We start from the raw sequence: 21,245 nt of genomic DNA on the forward strand, positions 1-21,245 counted from the left end.
TTTGTTTGGAAGTGAAGAACTGAACTACAAAGACAACACCACAGCAAGTACTGTCCAGCATCAAGGATCTGACCAAAATAAAACTCCCAATACCGTAAGACTAAAGGTTCAAGGTGTTGTTCTGAGATGATTCTTTATATTTGGACTAGGACTAACAGTTCTGTTCCAAACCAGCTTCCTGAATGGAAGTTAGATCAACCAATGAGCTTGATGCACGGGCCCACACACTGAGTTGTTGGCATTTGGGATTAGTGCACACTGGCTCCTCTGCAAGCCTCTATGGTCAACCATAAAGGCATATACCACCAAGTATAATTCCCTCATTAGAAAAACACTGACGTCACCCACAAGTTTGTGAAGAGACATTTTGAAGCTCCGGAAAGAAGTGTTGGTCTTCACTTTACTCTGGTCCAGACTGAAATAGCCTGAAAAACATTGAATGGGTTGTCATGAAATTGATGACATTCATGGTCCCTGAGGAGTAAATAAATGCCAGTGACTTTTGTGAGTCCTCTCAGCATTTTTGATAAAATGTCTTATCATCTATTCAATGGATTTATGAAATTTGTTCAGATTCCCCACAGGTTGAATTGTAAAACTTTTGGTGATTCCTGTGACTTTTAATTCAGCGCTATCAAGTTTCAACGAACATTACTACTGACATTCCCATCAATCTCAGCCGCACTTTGTGTTGACATTAGCATTTAGCTCAAAACTAGTTGGCATGACATAACTGATCCAAACACTCACAACCAAAGGCACAGGGGTAAATATGGAACATTAGCTACATTTCTTGCTGTGTCATTGTTGGCACTAAATCATGGTATTTGTCATGGCATTGGATTTCTCCAGAATCACTGACCCCACCTTTAGATCTGCTAGCACGGCTAGACTCTTGCAGACATTGTAGGCAGGCCAGGTTACAATTGCTAAAGCTTGAACATCATACTCAGAAAAACAAACCACAAGTGTGTATGGTTTGAACCCCAAAAAATACAGACAAAGGTTTTGTCATTAACACTGACAAGAGCAAAGGGTAATAACAGCTGAATTGTTCCAAATGTTGCATTAACATAACACTCAATAAACTAACAACCTTATACTGCACATCTTAAGTGCAATTGCTAATCACCCGTCTGCACAAAATCTTGTGGTTAGTTTTTCATCTAGTAGTTGCCAGCACCTCCAACCCTGAAGTACGTCCTGTCCTTTCTTTGTTGATGATCATACATCAGTGATTCAAAAAGCTTTCTCAAGAGTCTCATTCCCAGGTCATCAAATACCGACACTTTGGGTTATGGTAAATGGGAAACAAACAAAGTGTCTCAAAGCGAGCCGCACAAGACAATAGGTGGCGTTTGTGCCGGGAATGAGACTCAACAATCATCTATCTTTCTCCAGTATGACTGACCCCACCTTTAACCACACAACAATTTGAAAACAAAAGGTTCACTTTTCTCCAAGTTCAGAGATTTTTTTTTTCCAGAAAACTAAAGTCACAAAGGGTTTGAGGAAACTTTAATATGGTCCAAGTGAAAAAACGATATGAAGTGAATTATGACGATATCAAATAAAATAAAAGTTTTTCCCACCGTAAAGCAGAGCATCAGGTAGAGAAATCTTCAACTAACCCTGAAATGATTCAAAAATGACAAAAATAACGATAATAAAAGAAAGAACTGTATTTGGATCAAAAGGTTTTACATCATTTTCAGGGCCCTGTGAGGATAGTATTGACCAGCAGGAGATTAAAAAAGTCATGGAGCAAACCTCCAGATGTGGACGGGGGCTGTAACTCACTCAGCACCCGACAGCTGAATTCAGATAAGCCAGCTCTCAGCCCTCTCATGTTCAGGTTGTCTCACCACTGAGAGGTTTCCTTTTTTTTTTTTTTTTTGCAGCCTTCTTCGTCATCCATCGCTACCTCTGTCCCACTGTGCCCAACCTTTTGTTACTCCCCAGGTGTACACTCCTCGGTAGAGATGACCTTTAACCTTGGCCTTTGTCTGACTCTGTTGAGAGATGTCAGTGTGTGTGTGCATGTTTCCTGTAAGTAGAGGATGTTTGGTGCTTTAGCAGCCTTTGTCATCTCTACACTTTCCACTGTTAGGTGAGCTTGTGTCCTCCATTTACAGTACCTCTCTGTACTCCCAGCTCACTCCCTCACAGTCCATTCACTCCCCTCCTCCCTCCACTTCCTCACACACATTTCACCCTCAAATATGTAGTTTTCCTGTGTCTCCTCCAGATAATCGGTCTGAGAGGCTTGGACGGCACCTGTCATTTCAAATCCAACGATTATCAACAGTTTTGGTCTTCCTCCTCTCTGCTAAGAGGAGATACTCACAGCTCTGGCTGCGCTGCTGTTGTGTCAAAGACATCAACAGATCTTTCTACATAACAGTGATAATTTCTTTTGGGTGAGTAAGAGCTACAGTGGGTTTTTGGTTTGATGATAATGCATTTTTAAGTGGATTTAAAAGTGTTTCCTCAGTCTTGATTAAAAAAAAGGTACAGAAAAGTGGTGTTGTTCACCACTTCGCTGCTTGTGTCTACTGCAGCTAATATTACTTACTACTCTAGCAAGCAACAGCAAGAAGCCCAGCTCAGCCTTTTACAAAACAAAGCTCTCACCAATAACTAAATGTCAGTCCCAGATTTACTGTTTGGGGGCTTTGCTCACTTATTCTCTCATTTTCTTTTCTTAGCCTCCTCAATTGACGTCCTCTCCTTGTTCTCTCCTCCTCTGTCATTATTATTATAGAGGCAGCTGAGCCCGGTTACATTGCCTGCTTGCCCAGCTCCTGTTCTAGCATGACACCAACTCTGCTTCCTGTCAGCATTCTACTACCCAAGGGCTAAAAACCTTTTTTTCCTCATAGTCCAAAACACTTAAGAAGATAGCCCACCAGCTAAAATGAGTCACATGGGGGCAGAGTTTCATAATGACCTAAATATTTAATATATATATGTATGTATATGCAACGAGTCTGAACCAAACAATAAAGTTCAAAACAACAAGCTAAAAGATGGTAAAATGCACTGGACAGCTGAGGTGAACTGTAGAGTTGTTGGTAAATAATTTTCAGTGGATTCATAACTACGACCCACACCTTTCACACAGATGCAGCTCCTTTGGAGGCATTTAAAAAATGAAATATTCAAACTGTGTTTTTCCAGCTAAGGTGTCACTAACATTTCAGAGCCTGGTTTGAAGTAGCATGTCAGTTGGTGTTCTCAAAGCAATTTGTGCTTCGGCTACACTTCCCCCTCATCTTGGGCAGCTTGAGCCAGTCGTATTTTTGAAGCTGTTTATTTTAGAAATAATCTGAAGATTTCCGGTGATGCACTACATCCTGAAATATATGTGCAAATCTTACTTGGAGACATCGTCACCTTGCCCCAGGGATGCCAAAGTGGCTCATCTCACCCACTTTTCCTTAAAGTGAAGCCAGCATTTGTATTCTGAGGTTTTCACTTGTGAGTGGAGATCCGTTCTCTCAGTATGAGCGCAGGTTGCAGAGATTCTGACAGTAATTTGTGTTTGAAATACACTAAAATGACAGAAATAAAAGCTAATACTGATCATTACTCAAAGTATCGATCATGCAGACGCACTCATTTGCCTCGCTTATGGTAACCTTTAAAATGACCCGAGAAATGAGGCTCCCAGTCAGTGGAAGGGCGATAGAGGGAAATGAAAGGGGGGGTGAAGCAGGATGATGGGGAGGGATCTTAATCAGTGCGGGCAGCATCCATTCTCTCCTTCTGTCTCTGTCTGTCCTCATTTCCTCGAGCTCTTTTCATTAAGATACCAGAGGCTTCATTTCTGCGCCGGCGTCCGTCAGCACCCCTGACCTTTTGATCCCCGTCCTGGCTTCTGTGTGAGGGTTAAGACATGTGTGTGTTCCCTTTTTGGCTGGGGGCCTAAACCCTCCAGGCTGTGCCATGCCTTCTGTCCCCGCCATCATTCACTGGGCGTGTGCTTTGGGGGGGGTGACGGGCATAGTGGGCAACGGAGGACAGAACCAGCACACTGGATTGAGAGTGATCTAGAATAAGAAGCAAGACAGACTCTGTCCTCAATGAAGGTGAGTGTGTGAGTAAAAAAAAAAAAAAAACGAGATATCATTAAATCCCAAGGAGTGTGTGTGTGTCATGTGTGTGTAATCCAACCCATCTCTCCTGATGCCCCCCCACCTCAGGAAGGAGAACAGGTTGGAGCACCATCTTTCTGTGCCAGATGGCTCCACATTGACAAATCAATTAGGCTCCACCTCATCACCAGGGGGACCGGGGCTACAAACCTGCCCTCCTCCACCCCCACCACCCTGGGGTCCTCAGTCGACCACTCCTCCATCTCCCCTCGCCTTAATCACCCCCTGATCCCCAGAAAGCTTTGCCTGGGTAAAGAGGGCGAGGAGGCAAGAGGAAAAAAAGATAAAACAAAGAGGCTGGCAGCACATGAATCACCTAGCATCAATATGGATGACTTCCATGCTAATGCAGAGGGGGCCGGAGAGGAACAGTGGCAAAACCTTGATTTCGTGTGTGTGTGTGTGTGTGTTGCTGTGTGTGTGTGTGTGTTTACAAGCTCAGTCAGAGCAGATTTACCATGTGCTGAAGAGCCAAGTGTCTCTAGTTGTTTTTCCTTCCTGTGTGGAGGTGGGAGAGGAGGAGGAAGATGAGGAGGAGGAGGAGGGTGGACGTTTGGGGAAGTTAATCCAAGGAGAATAAACAGCGCAGCCTGGAGCAGGTATGCATCTGGGTCGCGGAGAAAAAGGGTGAATCCGTGTTCTTCACTACACCCTAGTGGGAGAGGAGAGACACAGCAGGGAGAGAGACAGACAAGAGACATGGTTCGAACTGAATTTCATTTGGAGTTACAAACGTGTGATCTAAAACAAAGATCCAATAAAATGTCAGGTTTTGTACAGATGCAAAAAGAACAGAAGTCCATCAGCCATCATTGTTGAGAGACAAGGGTTACCATTTCCCCATCCACTCCCTGTATACCTGTATCCATTTAATGAAGACCATGAGATGGTGTTGAAAGCCCTGAAACAGCTTGTGAGTGGATATGATTTTGAGATAATTTTGTCATAAATCCTCACAGGGTTTTGAGGACAGGGACAAAGCTTAATTCTATGACAGTTCCTGTATGACATGCACCAGAAAACGATTTATCTAAAAGCAAATAATGTTAAACATTTACAATAAAACAAGAGAAAAATACTATAAAATAAGATAAATTCAAATGAAAAAGATAACATAAAATCTTTGTAGGCAAACGCTTCATGATAAAGAAGTGTGTGTTAAGGTGCTCAAACATGCAGATGAAACAAATTATACGTAAAGTATTTAAATCTGTTGTTCTTGGACTGTTTTTTGTTCCATAATGCAACTAACAAAGAAAATAAAGGAAGTACTCGCTGCCAGAAACCTGAAAACTGTGGAAAAGATGACTTGTCTCCAGGAACATCCCAGAAAACAAAAATGAACTGTTGAATCTTGATGTCTCTCTGTTTGCACATCAGCAGCTTTCCAAAGTTCTGCAGTGCTCCTCTTGCAGCACTTCTTATTGGCACAATACATTAAGGCACAGTCGCGGATGTGGGACATTAAATCTTCACTTGGAAGGAGCAGAATCATCTTTATGTACATCCAGCTGCCTCAGCCAAGAGCCTCTGAAGGCCTTTTGTAGCAGTCACATTAATTGATTTTTTTTCTTTAATATATCATCGCCTTATAATATTGCAACGGCAGACATAGAGCAACATTATCATTCATGTGGAGTCATGTTTGTGTGCACCTGATCAAAGTCCAATATTCACTCTACTTTTAGCAGTGTGTTTGGTCTGTGGCAGAACTAGAGGGAATATTTGGTTCTTTGGCTGCTAAATGTTAGTACTAGAAGTATTGGTACTACTATACAAATACCACAATCTCAAATATAGTAATAGTGCTTTATTTAAAACTCTTAAATAAAAGTAGTATGAGAAGTACCAAGTTCTGTATAAAGTTTCAGAAAGTACCATTATTACATTATTGGGGTAGATACTCAGGTAGATATTCAGGTAAAGCACCTCAAAATTGTAGCCTACATAAGTACAGTATTTGAATAAATGTACTTTGTTACCATAAAGCTCTACTGTGTGGTGCTGAGCAGTAGTGTACAGCAGGTATTTAGAGGTTTTTGGTGAAAATAGCTGCCAGAAACAAAGATGGTGAGACCATTAAAGCTGCAGACCAGAGTAACCAAAACAATACGCTGAAAGATGCTAAAATGCCCAGAAGAGCTGAGGGAACTGCTGTCAGAGTTGTGTGATTATTCACCTTCCACATTGCAAGTAAGTTAGATAATCCATTGTTCACGGAAAAATATTGTCGATTAGTGCAGCTTTACGAAATGTTCGCTCTGTGGGTGTAGCATCTGTAATGTAAAAGCAACAAGAGCGAGAACTTGCACATTTTTCCAAATGTGTCATCACAAAATGCTGCAAGTTTGTGAGGCCTTGAGCTCGCTGATGGAGTTAGGTGAAGGTGGGAGGCAGGTTAACATGTTGGGAGGGGCGGTGGGGTGATTGAGAGATGTGTGGGTGCCCTCCTGGCTCGCCTCAATCCCTGCGTCCCTTTACTCATCCGATCTGGGGGCAGTGACGAGAGAGAGAGAAAGAGAGAGCTGATGCTGAGACCCCGGGGGAGAGATTAGCGCTGACAACACAACAAAGAAGAATTATGCCACAGGCCCTCAGCTCTTCGACAAATTCAAATGTAATGTATGGCTTTAACTGCGCCAAGGAGGATCAACATAATATATGATCGACCCACTTTGCGGTGCGCTCCGTTGGCAGTGATGTAAAAGCGATTTATGCCCGTAAAAATGTGCAGGCTAATTAAGTAAGACGTTGGCACAGGAGCAAATCCAATGAGCTTATGAGAGAGCTGGCAAAGTAGTCCGGCCCTCCCTCTGAAAGGTCTACCTGCAGTGAGAGAAAGAAAACTTCTACTCCACTTCAAATCAGAAAAGATCCAGAGACGTCTGATCGGATGTCGGCGTCCACACGTGTGAGGCTGTTGATCCTTTAATTAAATTCTTGTTTGTGATTTGTTTAGCGCCCCTCCACCTCCCACCCCACCCCACCCCACCCCGGCAGTGTCGGGGGCCCAGGGCCTATGTAATTACCCATGGCCTTTTCCTCCAATCAGACAGCTGTGTTGAAAAGGCTGTGGATGAAATGTCCTAATTACAGCCTCGGTGGAGAAAGGCTTCATCGGGGGAATACATGCGCTGTTAGCTAACAGATTCTGGAGCCAAAAGTGTTAATGAGACAGAGAGAAGGGGGAAAAAAAACACACACACCCTTTTTCATATTAATCAGAGCACCTAGTTCTTCCTGTCTCACTGTCACTTCTCATCATGGCTGACCTCAGCCTTACATCTTCATTTGGTTGGAAGATCACTGGAACTCTATTCCCAAACAAGGACCATGTGCTTTTTTTTTTTTGCTTGGCTTTTTTGCATTCCCCTTGCATCCGTGAGCGAGTGTAATCATCACTTAACGGCCCCAAAAAACCCTACACGCCATCAGCACATAATCCCAGGGTCTCTGGGGGCGGAGGGGGAGAGCGTTTGTGGTAGAGGAAGGAGGGGCAGCCAGCCATTTCTCTAATGAGCTGCTGAATAGGCCATGTCAGAGACCTACAGGGGCTAACTACCACCTAAGACCCGTCATGGTACACTTCATGGAAAAGGCAGACAGCAGACTAGACGAGGAAGATGTTATAACCACTGGTTGACAAAGCCAAAGAAGAAAATGTGTTTGTCGACTGATTGAAGTCCCCCTCCACCTCTGCATACATCCAGCATTGTCTTTGTGTTCCCACTCTCTATCTACAGTTAATTTCCCCAGACCGCCATAGCAGCGGCTGCAGGTAGACCTCAGAGAGGTGTAACATGGGGCCTCATCTCAATTCTCCTACACGGCCTCCTTTTCTAACAGCCATTCTGTTTCAATACTCGATCATAGCAGGAAGAAAAAAGACCGCATAGGACTGGAGCTGTCGATTCTACTTGAGCAGGTGAAGAAGAAAGAGGGAAGCTAAGTCAGACTATAGAGGTGTGGTGTCTGCTTGAACAGCAGCTGTAACTGTCCAAGGGTAAATAAATAGATATTCTGGAGAAGGGCCATTATCTGTCATGGAGCGCTCATACAGTCTTGCCTTGTATTTATTGCGTACTTAATGGACTTGATTGTATTACTGAAGGTAAGGAGGGGGAAAAAAATCCATTGCCAGCAAGAAGGTACTTTCAGCATCCTGCAATTACCTTATGTAAATCCTGGCCTGGAATGTTGATCCACTGCTATTTAAAATGCATTGAATTTCCATGGAAAATGATCCACTCCTGCCGCCTGAAGCTCATTAATAACAGCGATGAGCCGGGCCTGACATTTGGAATACTTACACGCTTGCTTAGCATTGCCATGCATGTGAGAACACAGTCTAGTCTGCCATGCGCTGCAGCTATGACAGCACATTTGGAAAAAGGATGGCTTTGAATTAAAGCGCGCCAGCAAATGAGTTATTTCTGCAAACTGGAAACAGTTCTTCTTCTTCTTGCACATGATGCCAGGCATGTAAGTGCTCACACAATGTTTGATCATGCAAAGAGAGAGTGTGCAGGCTGGAACATGTTTGCTGAATTAGCTTCATTTCAACCCCTGAATTTGATCATTACATTAACATGAACACCGTACACTGTGATTAGACAGTGTTGGAGTTAGATTTAAAGGAGCAGTTCAGACTAATGATAAAAGAACAGACTCTCACTTAGCTCTAATCACTTAGTTGGTTTTATGTGTTCAGGTTTTAAGATGAGTTTCTGAGATTTCTACTTCTGCTCAAAAACAATGACAGATTTGAAGCATCTAAAGCCTCACTACACCAATTTTATACATGAAGAGCAATTTACTACTCACAACAAGAAAAAAACAGTTGCACAAACTAGTTGCACTGTGGGAATTGTAGGATTATTTTTTTGGAATATGAGGCCTTATTCAGATCAAATCAGATGTTTTTAAAAAATCTATGAAAAAAACTGAAAATAACTTTATTTCTGATTCTCCGGCTTTCTCGACACAGTCACTTTCATTCACTGTCTATGTCACTCAACCAATGCTCTCTCTCTCTCTCTCTCTCTCTCAAACCATTGGAAACAAACCAAAGAAAACTTCTTCACGTCTCTATTTTTGCAGCATAGACTGCGAGCCACATTCGCACAGATCTAGAAGCTGGGTACATGGATAGTTCAGGCTGACTGTGGAGGAGTTTGTCCTGTCCGATTATCTGTTTGGCCACCACAGCAGGACGTTGGCTTGCGTTTCTCCAAAAGTTGAATCTGGCTCAACTTCTCCGCCGCAGGTCGCTGCCTTTTTTTCTGGCACCCCCTGCAGCTCATACTGCTGCAGCCAAAACGCAGTACTGGACTAAATAAATGGAAAAACCTGCTTTTTCGCTGCAGTGCCAGAGTTGTGATTCACACGTCTCGACTATTTCTTTTGTAATCTGTCTCAATGTGCAATTGTTCTACAAAAACTTGACATCTTTTAACATGTCTTTCCAGAAGTGTACCCATCTGGCTGGATAATCCAACATGTCAACAGTTTCTATAGAGACAAAATAAATCTACACAAGTTTCGTTTTGGATGAACTGCCCCTTTAAATGCCCTTTCAAAAGTTGCTGAAATGTTGTGGTAGCACAGAACACTTTAAATCTATGTGATGGATCATAACAACACTCACACGTTGACCCACAGTGAGTCACAACAGCTCAGCTGAACCACGAGGGCCCTCTGTAAATATGGCTCTTGCATCTGTTGCCTCAAGGCTGATGGCACATCAGGCCTGCTAAGTGAACATGGGGACTAAGGTGGGGCCCAGCTGCCGTCAGAGACCAACGACAGAAGGTCAGTGCCGTGCTGCAGCCACAACATCACTCCGGCAACGAGTGTAACAAAGGGCCTTGAGGTGGGTTAGATGGATGCACAGGAGCTGGAGGAACATTCATCCTGTCAGAGCAGTTGTTTAGACTGGAGGTGGGTGGAGGTCCTGTAGGTGCTAAAGCTGTACATTAGGCTGTAAAAACAGTTAATGTGTCCATGAAATGTAACTTCTCACATGCACACATAAACATCTCGAGCAGAAATATCAGGTTTTACTGCCTCTATATAAACATTAACAACGTAATATGATTTAAACTTTGCCTAAAGCGGCACTAATTAATATTTTTATATTAACAATGGATCAAATGACGATGTATACCGTGAAAAGTTTCACTTGCTGTAAACCCATGGAGAATTATTATCCAATTCTGCCGCTCTCCTCAGCCATACAGAGTGTTTTAGGATCTTTTGGCTAACTGCTCGGCTTTTACAGCCTGCAGCTCGACTGTTTCGTTCAGTCTCGCTGCTCTTGTGTCTCATTTGCAGCCTCAGATGTTTTCACCAAAACAGCTCTGACAAACTGACTGCGCACCACCTGCTCAGCACCAAACAGCAGTCAGAAAAAGTTACCACAGGATTTATGATGTCTTCCTAAATACCGTTTGCGCATGAAAATTGTTTCATAATCACAAACTAACAGCACCATCTCTTGGATAAGCAGACATTTGCTCACTGAGCTGAGAGTAAAAAGCAGTGCAGGGTAAAGTACAGGGGTCTTTACCACAGAGTGGCAAAAACTCCTAACCATTTTGTTCCTCGTCCAGCCACTTTGCCGTCAGCCCACCTGCAAATGAAGCAGGGGGAAGCGCTGAACGCGCATAAATCTTTTATGCTCCATAATGGCTTGTTCACATTACCTGCCCACACCTCAGCCTCCACGGAGCAGGCCGGGCCAGCACTGAACAGATCAGGCCTGAAATCCACCACAAGCATATGGAGCACTTCAAACACTCAAAGCCTCCCCGGGCCTGAGCTGTGGTCGCACCCATGAATTATAGAAATGATCTAATTGTTTTCTCATTTGGAAATACTGGGGGACCTCCCCTCGGCGTCTCTGTTTTAACGGCCTGTGGTTTCCAACGGGGCACATGATTCAGAGCTACCTACCTCTCACACGTTTGTCGAATCCAAGGTGGTCTGTCCTGTCAAAACAGAGCCAGAGCTGAGGTGTAAGTCAGACCTGTGGTAGTAAATTAACACGTGGGCAAGAGAAGGAGGGGGTTCAATCTGACTTCAAAGAGGACTGGTTCTGATCAGAGGAGGGAGGAGGGCACATGTGGTGGTGAATACACATAAAACAAACCTGGAGACTGGAAGAAAACTTCTATTCTAGAGAAGTCAATGACAAAAGTAAAATATTATTGGAAAGTGAATATTGGCCAACAATATAAGTTACATAGTCGAAACCTTTATAGTAATTATAAGAAAAGCAAACCTCTTCCGTCTTGTTAATGTACGCTAAACTTTTTCATTGTTGATGAACAAAAGAATCCTGCAGAGTAGCAATGCTTTGTAACACACCTAGAATTTATGACTTCTTCAGTTCTATTTGATGTACACAAAGTTACAATTATTTATGAGATAAATCAGACAAAACGGATATCGCAAAATATGAAACAAGAGATCATAATTTTGCTAAGATCTTGCAAGTGCTTTGATCATGCAGACAAGTGCAAGACGTGTGCAGTTTTTAAAGGATCATTGTGTAACTTTTCCACCATAGAATGACAGATTTGAATTAATTTTGATGTTACATTGATGTGTAATCAAGTAAATGGTGTCTGTCTTTTTCATTCTGTGCCCTGTATGCCTGTTCTTGAGCTATGTAACTTAGTGCTATGTCACACACCACCAGCTATCTTACTGATTTTGATGAAACTGAATCATATTTTATTGTGGTTTTCCCTCTGATGCTGCACATCATCCTCCCTGATGGACACTTAAACAACCTGCTGCAAAATGTAGCTGCTGTTAGCCAATATTAGCTCAGTTTGTTAGCTGGGCTGGCTAGTTTTTGATCATAAGTACATAACAAAAACATGTGCACAGCTGTCCATATATACCAGTCATATTGAAACCGTAACTCAAACTGAAAAATTTCTGCGAAATGTTGCTTCAAAAAAAAAAGGTAAATTCCAGAATTACACCATCACATCAACATGCTCAGTTCACTGTAGCACATTTCAAGTTTTAACAGCTGGACTTCATCAGAAAACTACAGTGTTTTTTGGGTTATCAGTAACAGTTTCTAAGTAAGTCGATAAATTTTAAAGATAATCTAAAAAATATTGGTATCTCCACAAAAAAAGATCACATTTATCTCCATTATATTGGCTAAATGGATATCTTAAAACATGGACAGATATGAAAAGTTAAGAATAACAAAAATAAAAAACAATGACTAATTCAAACATCCTTACACAGAGTGAAGAATCTCACACACTTAAATATTGAACGTGTCAGTCCTCAGACACATCTGGCAAAATGAATACAGCTTTTTCCTGATAAATACTGAGAAACTCAGTCACAATTAACATATTTTAAAATCGAAATAATGTGATGTGTTCAATTATGACACAATAAGTCAAAACTATCATCTTTTCAACATTGTGCCTTAAAAGGTCATACATTTTACTATTTTTGACCAAACATGAGCATTTTTAATTTTTCAAGTCTTACTTTTAATTAATTCTTATTTGTTAATCCCCTTTTGTTTGGCAGAAATGGGCTTCCATACATTTTATAATCAGATAACCTGACACAGATACACACACACACCCTGCAGTAAAAATAAAGGGAACACTAAATGAAGACTTTTGCTCAGTGCCGCCTGCAGCAAGCAGCTTTGCTCAGCACTCGCTCCGCCTCATGCTTCTTAATCAAAACTGGCACCGTGGCAATTACCTAATTAGACATCAATTAATCCACACCCTTCAGGTCTGCAGCCAAGTTTGACCTGAGGAGTAATGACAAAAATGCCTTCGAAGAACGGAGAAATCAGATTAATGGAAGGCGAGCGGCAGAGGTTGTGCTGCATTTGAGAAATCTCCAGAAATATACTGCAGTTCATTTCATAATTAACAGGTAGGAATATAATTGATTGAGACATGAAAGCTTAATCACTCAATTCAATAAGCAGGATATCGGTTGAGTAGATTAATTCAATTCTGTAATTAAAGCCGAGTGAAAGGTGAAGCATTAGAGTTGATTGAAGGTTAAACAGCAGACTCACCTTTCTGTCTTTGTCGTCTTCGTCCACTAAGAACGTTTACAGAAAGAACACACACTTCAGTCCCAACATTTAGTTTGTCTTTTTTATTAGACATAGCAATTTCACAAACAGCAGTTAGCCTGAAAATTACATTCAAAATGTGCAGCTGACCATGCGCAAACACTCCAGATACACCTTCAAACAAAAGTAACAGTCGATCATGTTTGTTGTTGTTTTTTTTTCCACAATCTGTGTATTGTCATGTTTTAATTGAAATGTACAAAATCAAAAATCATCTTTCACTAGTTCACCATCAAAGCATACATACCTGTCACTATAACACATTGTAACGACTAGTTTCTGTCACTGTACATATGCTCTGAACGTTTTTTTTAAAGGCTCTTTTTGCATTCTAACACCCATAGGTCAACCTCTGAAATATCCTCTGTACCGTTTCCCTTCTCCAAATACTTGAATTTTAGCTTAGCTGAAGAGAGGGGTCGTCAAGCCAGTCAGAGACAATTTATGTAAAAATTGGTAACACTGCAGTTCCCAGAAATCCACTTAGTTGTCTTCCAGTAACACTGGCACCTCGGTGATGTTTCCTGCCACTGAAGAAACAAACACTGAAGTTCACAGAGGAGCACAGATGATGCCCAAACCCCCCCACGGCAGCTTAACGGAAACTTTACCAAAGCACGTAAGACGACACGACACGCAGTTTGTACACGGTGGCAAGACGAGGACACTTCTGCTCAGGTTTTATTCCATTTAGGTTAATTCACACACACACACACACACACACACACACACACACACACAATCATTCAAGTCACAGGACGCTTATGTCACAGGGTTAATGCTTAACACTGGTTTAAAGGGGGAGTTGGTGGGTGAGGGAGGGGGCGGGGGTAAGATGGTGTCGTTAAGGTAAGAGGGACTGTGGGAAGTTGGGGACACGATCTGTAACTCCAGTTGATCCAAGTGCCAAAAGATATAACACTGATTTTTTTTTTTTTTTTTCCACACACGGCTGATACATCACAGACGACGCTCCACGACGCACAAAACCTATCCAGTTCAGATTCAGCTCATCCCCTCGCTGAAGGAATGAGCTCGCCGGTCAGGCTCATAAGGTAGCCCATAACCGCGGCTTACACCGATTCCGCTTTGAAGTTTGAAATACTGGCCACAGGGATCCAGTGTATGTGAAAACACCTGAATACTTAAATCCACCAAAATCACAAGGATGTCCACACGTCATCACTCTCAAACACTGTCCATTGTCCGGCCCTGCTACTCGCAAGCAGGAATGGCAACTGAAAAAGCGTGAGGTCTGTACACCTTTTTTTTAACTCATCTCCAAAACTTCTGTAAGTGCAACACTTTCGTAACCTGCCCTGTTAATGAATGTATTTTGGGTTTTTTTCTCCCACCTGCTTGGTCCACAGCAATGTTCAGCTCAAAGAAAAGAGGGGAAAAAGGAAAAGAAGCCCGTGTTTGAAAAGGCCTGAATCCTCTTGTGAGCAGGCACCTCTACCTGCCGAAGATGCTTTCGTACTCGAGCAGTATGAGCTCCACTATCTGGTTCTGGTAGACCATGTGGACCGCGATGTTGCCCGTTTCGGTCTCGGGCCTCAGCAGAGTGGGTCCAAATACGATGGCCACGCTCTGGGTGGTCATGCGGTTGGCCTCTCCGTGTTCGATCACCCTGCGGGGGGAGAGAGGGGTTAAAAAAAAAAAAAAAACACATGAGGAGATTTAAAGATGTAATGTGTCAGAAGTAGCTTTAGGTGAGCGCGTATATTTGTTTGACAACCTTTGCTTTTAGTGCAGCTTCAGGGTTTCATCTAGAAAAACAACATAACGATCTTTACACACATCTTTAGGGCTCGAAACCGAGCGCTGAGGAAAGCCTCACGACACACGCTGTAACACTACTGAGCGCTTGGGGCTAGAGCATAATAGCCTTTTTAAATAGAATCTACATCCTTGCATGCAGATGCACAAAACAATAACATATTCATGGAAGGGAGGAAAAAAGAAGATTAAATCCGCCTGCTGATAGACCTCCATACACTGAATGTCACGCTATAAATTTCCTCAAGAAACACCACTTCATAGGTACTGAATTACAGCAAACACAGCGCCATATAAATGCAAATTGGAAACCTAGGCAAATGTCATTGTGAACATATGATATTACCACTGCCTCCAGTGGGCTGAGAATGAACGCTAAACCTGGCTGTAGTTTGTTTGCCCACAGGCTGATCAGTCAGAGGAAAGGTAAACAGGAGCTAATATAAATACAGTGAGATACTCCAGCGAGTGTCATTTATGACCCAAGTGTCAGAGCAGTCGGAGCAGAGCAGACGCAGGTCGTGCATGCGTGGGTGCTTGAGAGCTCAGGCGCTCTCAGGAAGCATGTGGTGGCCAAATCAGAAGAATAATCACATGTTCCGGAAAAGATCGATAGACGATCAGTTAGGCTGAACCTAAACTGAGTATTTACTGTAAGGTTGTTGCTGTCCAACTTCTTTTATAGTGTTCAATAATGACTTTACACTTTATATATATTTATATTTAGATAGATACAGGTTTCTGGCTCCTCCAGAGAAATATTATATTATAGTTGGTGCCATTTATATTTAATATAATTGAATATAATATTTAATTGAGGTCAATAGTTCAACGAAATATATGTCAAACTATATCAGAGTTAAATACAGATCTTTAAATAAAATAGAGTTAAAAAAAAGGGAAATATCAGATTACTCATAAACACACCAAACATTCTGATTTAATATTCAGTGACAGCTTTCAACTTCTTTCATAATTTGGTGCTACAAAACATTTCAGTGTGGTATCAAGGCTAAATGTTAAAACGTGAATATCAGTCTTAAGAGATAATCATCATCATCATTTATGAGAAAAAAAAATCTAAAAGAGCGTTGTGTACATCAAAGAGATTAATAACAGTGTGAGGGAGCAGTACCTGCGCAGGTGTTTGAAGAGGACTTGCATTGTGTCGTGGTTGGGTTTTGGCAACTTCTTGATTAAGTCTTTGATTGAATTCACCCGCTGCTTGTAGTCGGAGCATTCTGCAGCAGAGAAACAGACCTCAGGTCAGAGAACACGCGTGAGCAGAGCACCATCTTGTGGCCAAACTAGTAACAAACATGTACTCTAAACGGTAGTTACTCACTGATGGCATTGACAAAGTCATTGAAGGATCCGTATGAGAAGAGAGGCTCAGGAAGCTCCCTGAAGAACATCTTGAGGGCTCCGGTGGTGACGTGGATGTCCTCCCACTTGCTGTCATTCAGTTCCACCTTCTCATCTGATGAAGGAGAGAAGCCAAGAGAGACAGGTGTGCTGTGAGCTCAGTACATGTCCCACAAATGTCAACACGTGTCAATATAAAGCAGCTGGTGTTTTAGGCATGTTGGTGCTCTGTTAGTCGTACCATGATTCACAGCAAAGCGGAGCTTCTGGATCACGGCAAGGTTCCCACTCACTCTGTATAAGCCGTCCACATTGAGACCTGCAGGAGGAGGATGAGAGGAGGGTTTACTGTGGGCCAGACAAGCTGAGCTCAGAGGAACAGCACCAACAAAGGACGACTGATACAATTTTTATTTCCTTCTTCAGTTAAAGGTACAGAAAATGTGAAGTATTGTCTTTGGACCTCTGATTTGAACTACTGTGGATCTGACTGAGCTGAATGGATTCACCTGTGGCCTGTGTAATATAGAACAGAGGTTGGAATGAATCACTGTTTCCTCAAGCTGAAGGGATTGTACTGAATCATCAGTGTCACTGAATCACTCCCCTCACTGACTACAACTCAGCTGGTTACACAGCATGTTATTTACTGGTCCAAAGGTTCCTGAAAGAACAGAATAATCAGGTTGAAGACCGTTGCAGATCACTTAAAACACTTTGTTTCGAACTGTGGGGATTTGTGCTGGAATGAACAGCCAGCTAGAGTGAACTTACAGCTGAACCGAAGATGTTGATTACTTACAGATGTGTGTTTAAATGATAATGCTTTGCACAGAACGACTCAAATCAACAAAAGTGCTGAGAGCTGCGATGTGGTCAGATTGGCGCTGCTCTGCTCGTACCTGTGTTCTCCACGTGGTCGATGCACATTTTGACAAAGTTGGGCACCGATGTTGTTTCCCGCTGGCACAGACTGGTCAGACTGCAGCCAAACACCTGATCTGTGAACAATCAAACACACACTGGTTTGTAACTGTCAGCGCGAACATGTTCAAACAGCATGTTCAAAGAGCGGCATGTATCACTTTCAGTCACAGAGCAGTCCTACTACCCTAACCTTTATCATCTGTTTTACTCTAAATGAGACCATAATTTACTAAATAAACACCATGCTGTGTGAAAGAAGACTTCAAACTAGAGATGGAGACCATAAACTCAGGAGGAATCTGTTTACTGAGGTCGTAAATCAAGTAAAAGTAAAAAGCTAATTTCTCTATAAGATTCAATAGTCGGGTCTTATTGTTGCAGCCAATGAAGACATTTACATCTTGGCTTCACATTGCAGATTCTGTTCCAGCACTGTCAGCGGTGGCCAAATTGGAGTTAGAGTGTGGTAAAAACCTTTGATGTAGCCTTTGTCTCGGACAGCCTGATAGGTGGGTCGACGAATCAGGAACTTCTTGAGCTTCATCCTGGTTTTCTTCTGGTCTGATGAGTCCATACTCACAGAAGTCTTCATCACTGAGAAAGACAAAAGACAAGTAGGTAAGGAGTGTAAACGCTAACAATAATTATGTATAGAGCATGTTGTGTTGACATCAGCTGACTTGCACCTCTGTTCTTCTTAGAGTCCCGGTGGTCTTTCTCCTTGTCCTGTTTCTCAGCTCCTGGAGACTCAGGCATGTCTTCCTCAATGGCCTCATCTGACTCCCAGGCCTGAAGAGGACGGACACACACACACACACACACACACACACACACACACACACAAAGGGCGAAATGCATTGAGATTTAAGTCAGCTCTAACTCCTTTTACTCAATGATGTTTGAAGCATTTGATTTAGACTGTGTGACTGTAGCTCGTTCATATTCAGCTCTCAGTCTGCTTTGGACTGAAGACGCAAAGATAAAAACTCACATGTGTGTTGATGGTCTCTGTGAGAGCCCGGTACCAATCGTTGATGACGCTGTCGATCTCTGACTGGATCAGCAGCTCCGTCCCTTGACGAGTCTTCAGCTGAGGGAGGAAAAGTCAACGTCACCTTTCACCAAAAAACACCACGTTAAAATGTACACAGGTTGATCTACAGTGAAACCTGACAGCAGTTCTAATACCTCGATGACGTGTTTCTTGCTCGACTTGTCCTTGGAGGCCCACTCCACCGATCCTCCTCGCAGATCAATGGTGAACTCGGGCTTCGACTGGTTGCTCCCAAACTTCTGGAATCAGGGAAACTGTATGAGACTCCATGTCTGACACACAGATAATATAACGAGGACACGCTGTTGTTTTTTGTGTGACTTTCTGTCCTCTGTAGTTTTAAAAGCACAAACACTAAATCTGCTTTATGGAGCATGTCATATCCTCAAATGCTGAAAGTTACTTTGGAACTCTTCATGTAAACACACATCTTTAGTATAAAACACTGTTAGTTGTTATTTACATCATGTGTATATTAATGAACAGACAATGTTCCTGGTTAGATTCTTTTAAGATTCATAGGCATGAACATTTTGGTGATAAATCTCTACAATGATAAATAATAACAGCTGCTTGTGTTTCACCCTCACTATAACTGTCTCATGTCATTAATTCTGACTTCAGACCAGTTTACAAAGACAGGATCATCTCTGGTTTGAGTCCAGTTATCTCTCAACCGTAGAGATTTTATATTTTACATGTTTTCTTGCTCAGTGAAATTCTACTTTACAACCTTTTGATGCGTTCCAGTTCATCCTTAAATCCAACTTAAATCTGCATTAACTGATTTATTTGCCACATGAGGGAAGTGAAACAAGCTGTAAACACATTACTAACATACATTATCACCTTATAAAGTTGTTGTTGTGAACATGTTAGCCAACTGCCTGTTTACACATGCACATTCACAGTTGTGTCCATTTGATGAAAGTAAGTCCAATATTAATCTCCTTTTAGCTCTGTTTTGTTCTTTACTGAAGCGCATTTAATCTTGGTTTGACATGGTGACATACTACAGTTGTTGAGCACTGTAGATGACATTGTTATCAGTATGCGTACTCTCCGAAGGATTTTGAAGAACATGGGGTTGTACCGAAGAAAGAATGAATCCGACACTCTTGAGGTTGCATCGTTTCTTATTGATCTGATCTCAAGTGAAACCATACTTGATGTTTTTTTACGTTATAACGTGAAAATATCACCATATCATGAAATAACGTGATAAATGCCTATCACGAAATAACGTGATATTTTCATTTCACAAAATAACGCAATGCGCTTCTCTAGTTCTTCACCAACTCCTGGAAAAACTAACTGTGTCTGTGCGCTGTTTGCTGCTGAGCAGGTCGTGCACTTTATATGTCTATCAGAGCTTGCTGCTGCTGATGAGAGCCAAAGCAGTGAAGTTTAGGGCTGAAAACCAAAACAATAAGCTAGAAGATGAAAACTGCTGCAATGCTGGGTGACAATTCATGGTGAGTTCATTATTACAACCATTTCCACATCATCCAAAGTCATTTAATCCACTGTTAATGTAAAAATATTGATTAGTGCATCTAAATGAAGCTTCACACACACACACACACACACACACACACACACTGAAGTAGGAGTAGAGGAATAAATAGAAGACAGGCAGGAGGAGCAATGCACATGCAGAAAGAGAGAGAGAGAAAGAGAGAAAGAGAGAGAGAGAGAGAGAGAGAGAGAGAGAGAGAGAGCGAGAGAGAGAGAGAGAGAGAGAGGGGACATACAGCGGCAGCCTGCACAGGCCTACAGTTCACATAGGAGACAGCAGGACGGGGCTTCACTGAGCGCTTCCAGCTGCTCAGGAGAGTCAGGAGCAGCTCAGGGATGGAGCCACTGCGGTAGTAAGACTTCAGGAAGAAGGAGAGGAGGGGAGAGGAGAGGAGAGGAGAGGGAGAAAAGCAGAGGATGACAAACTTCACAGCACATGTGGCAGTGAAGACAGATGACTGCAGAAATCAGCAAGAGAGAAACAACGCGGAGATGAATGGAATGCTAAAAAAAAAAAAAAAAAACAGGAGGAGAACACGAGCCTCTCGGGGCTGATGGGATACGTACCCAGCTGGTGCTGCCCCCCTGACCCTTTGCAAAGAGCAGGGAGAATCCCTGCAGCACAGTCCACGAGGAGGTCCAGTTCTTCCTGCATGTCGAAAGAAAACATTTCAGACATCTTTCAACAAAGCTCAGGATTCTGCAAAGTTTCACGTGGAGATTCCTACCTGACTTTCTTTCCATTCTCTGTGATTTTGGTGACATTGAGGACTCCACACTTCTCTGAAGGCTGAGGAGGAAGACACAGTTAAGAACTGCTACAATGCACACATACACATCCACAAACACACACACACACACACACATACACACACATACACACATATATGTGCGTTGAAGCTTGAGAAGCAAATGGGACAATGTTGACTGGAATTTGGCTGAGCTGCTTGATGTCGTGTGCAGCTATCACCAGCAGATGGCGCTCGAATGCTGCTGCAAAGTGTCTAAAATGCTGCATCTCTGCGGGTAGGTACTGTTCTGTCGTGGTGTTAGATGTGATGCGGTTAGCTGTGGGATGTGGCATGCAGCTGATGAGAGAAACCCAATGCAATGCAGAGTTTAGAGGATGTTTGTAGGTGAAAGCAGGATGATGAGAAGTGTGGTGCAATGCAGTGCAAGCTGGGATACTAACTGTCGAGGGGTGCTTAGGAGATGAGGGGCAGGAGTCAGAGTCTGGAGAGCTCTGCTTGGGCGCCGGAGCACACTCCTAATAACAAGAGGCACAACATGATGAGTTGCTAATAAC

General features: G+C 42.5%; 1 protein-coding gene across 5 annotated transcripts in view; it reads right to left on the reverse strand.

Annotated features, from left to right (window-relative positions):
• Positions 1-13,329: 13,329 nt before the first annotated feature.
• arhgap12b (Rho GTPase activating protein 12b) overlaps positions 13,330-21,245 on the reverse strand; it is a 51,665-nt gene continuing 43,749 nt past the window's right edge. For 2 of the 5 annotated variants that reach the window (XM_010740119.3, XM_027274241.1), the window contains exons 7-18: positions 21,132-21,206; positions 20,668-20,729; positions 20,507-20,588; positions 18,556-18,660; positions 18,359-18,457; positions 18,054-18,156; positions 17,842-17,961; positions 17,343-17,441; positions 16,682-16,759; positions 16,421-16,555; positions 16,211-16,316; positions 13,330-14,926 (exon numbers count right to left, since the gene is read on the reverse strand). In XM_010740119.3, coding sequence (XP_010738421.2) covers positions 14,752-14,926; positions 16,211-16,316; positions 16,421-16,555; positions 16,682-16,759; positions 17,343-17,441; positions 17,842-17,961; positions 18,054-18,156; positions 18,359-18,457; positions 18,556-18,660; positions 20,507-20,588; positions 20,668-20,729; positions 21,132-21,206 — 1,239 coding nt within the window. In that variant the 3' untranslated portion in view covers positions 13,330-14,751. The remainder of the gene's footprint in view (positions 14,927-16,210; positions 16,317-16,420; positions 16,556-16,681; positions 16,760-17,342; positions 17,442-17,841; positions 17,962-18,053; positions 18,157-18,358; positions 18,458-18,555; positions 18,661-20,506; positions 20,589-20,667; positions 20,730-21,131; positions 21,207-21,245) is intronic. The other 3 variants (XM_019252914.2, XM_019252915.2, XM_027274242.1) reach the window with 3 other exon arrangements.

This window comes from Larimichthys crocea, chromosome XXIII (assembly GCF_000972845.2).
Source record: "Larimichthys crocea isolate SSNF chromosome XXIII, L_crocea_2.0, whole genome shotgun sequence".
NCBI classification, from domain to species: Eukaryota; Metazoa; Chordata; class Actinopteri; family Sciaenidae; genus Larimichthys; species Larimichthys crocea.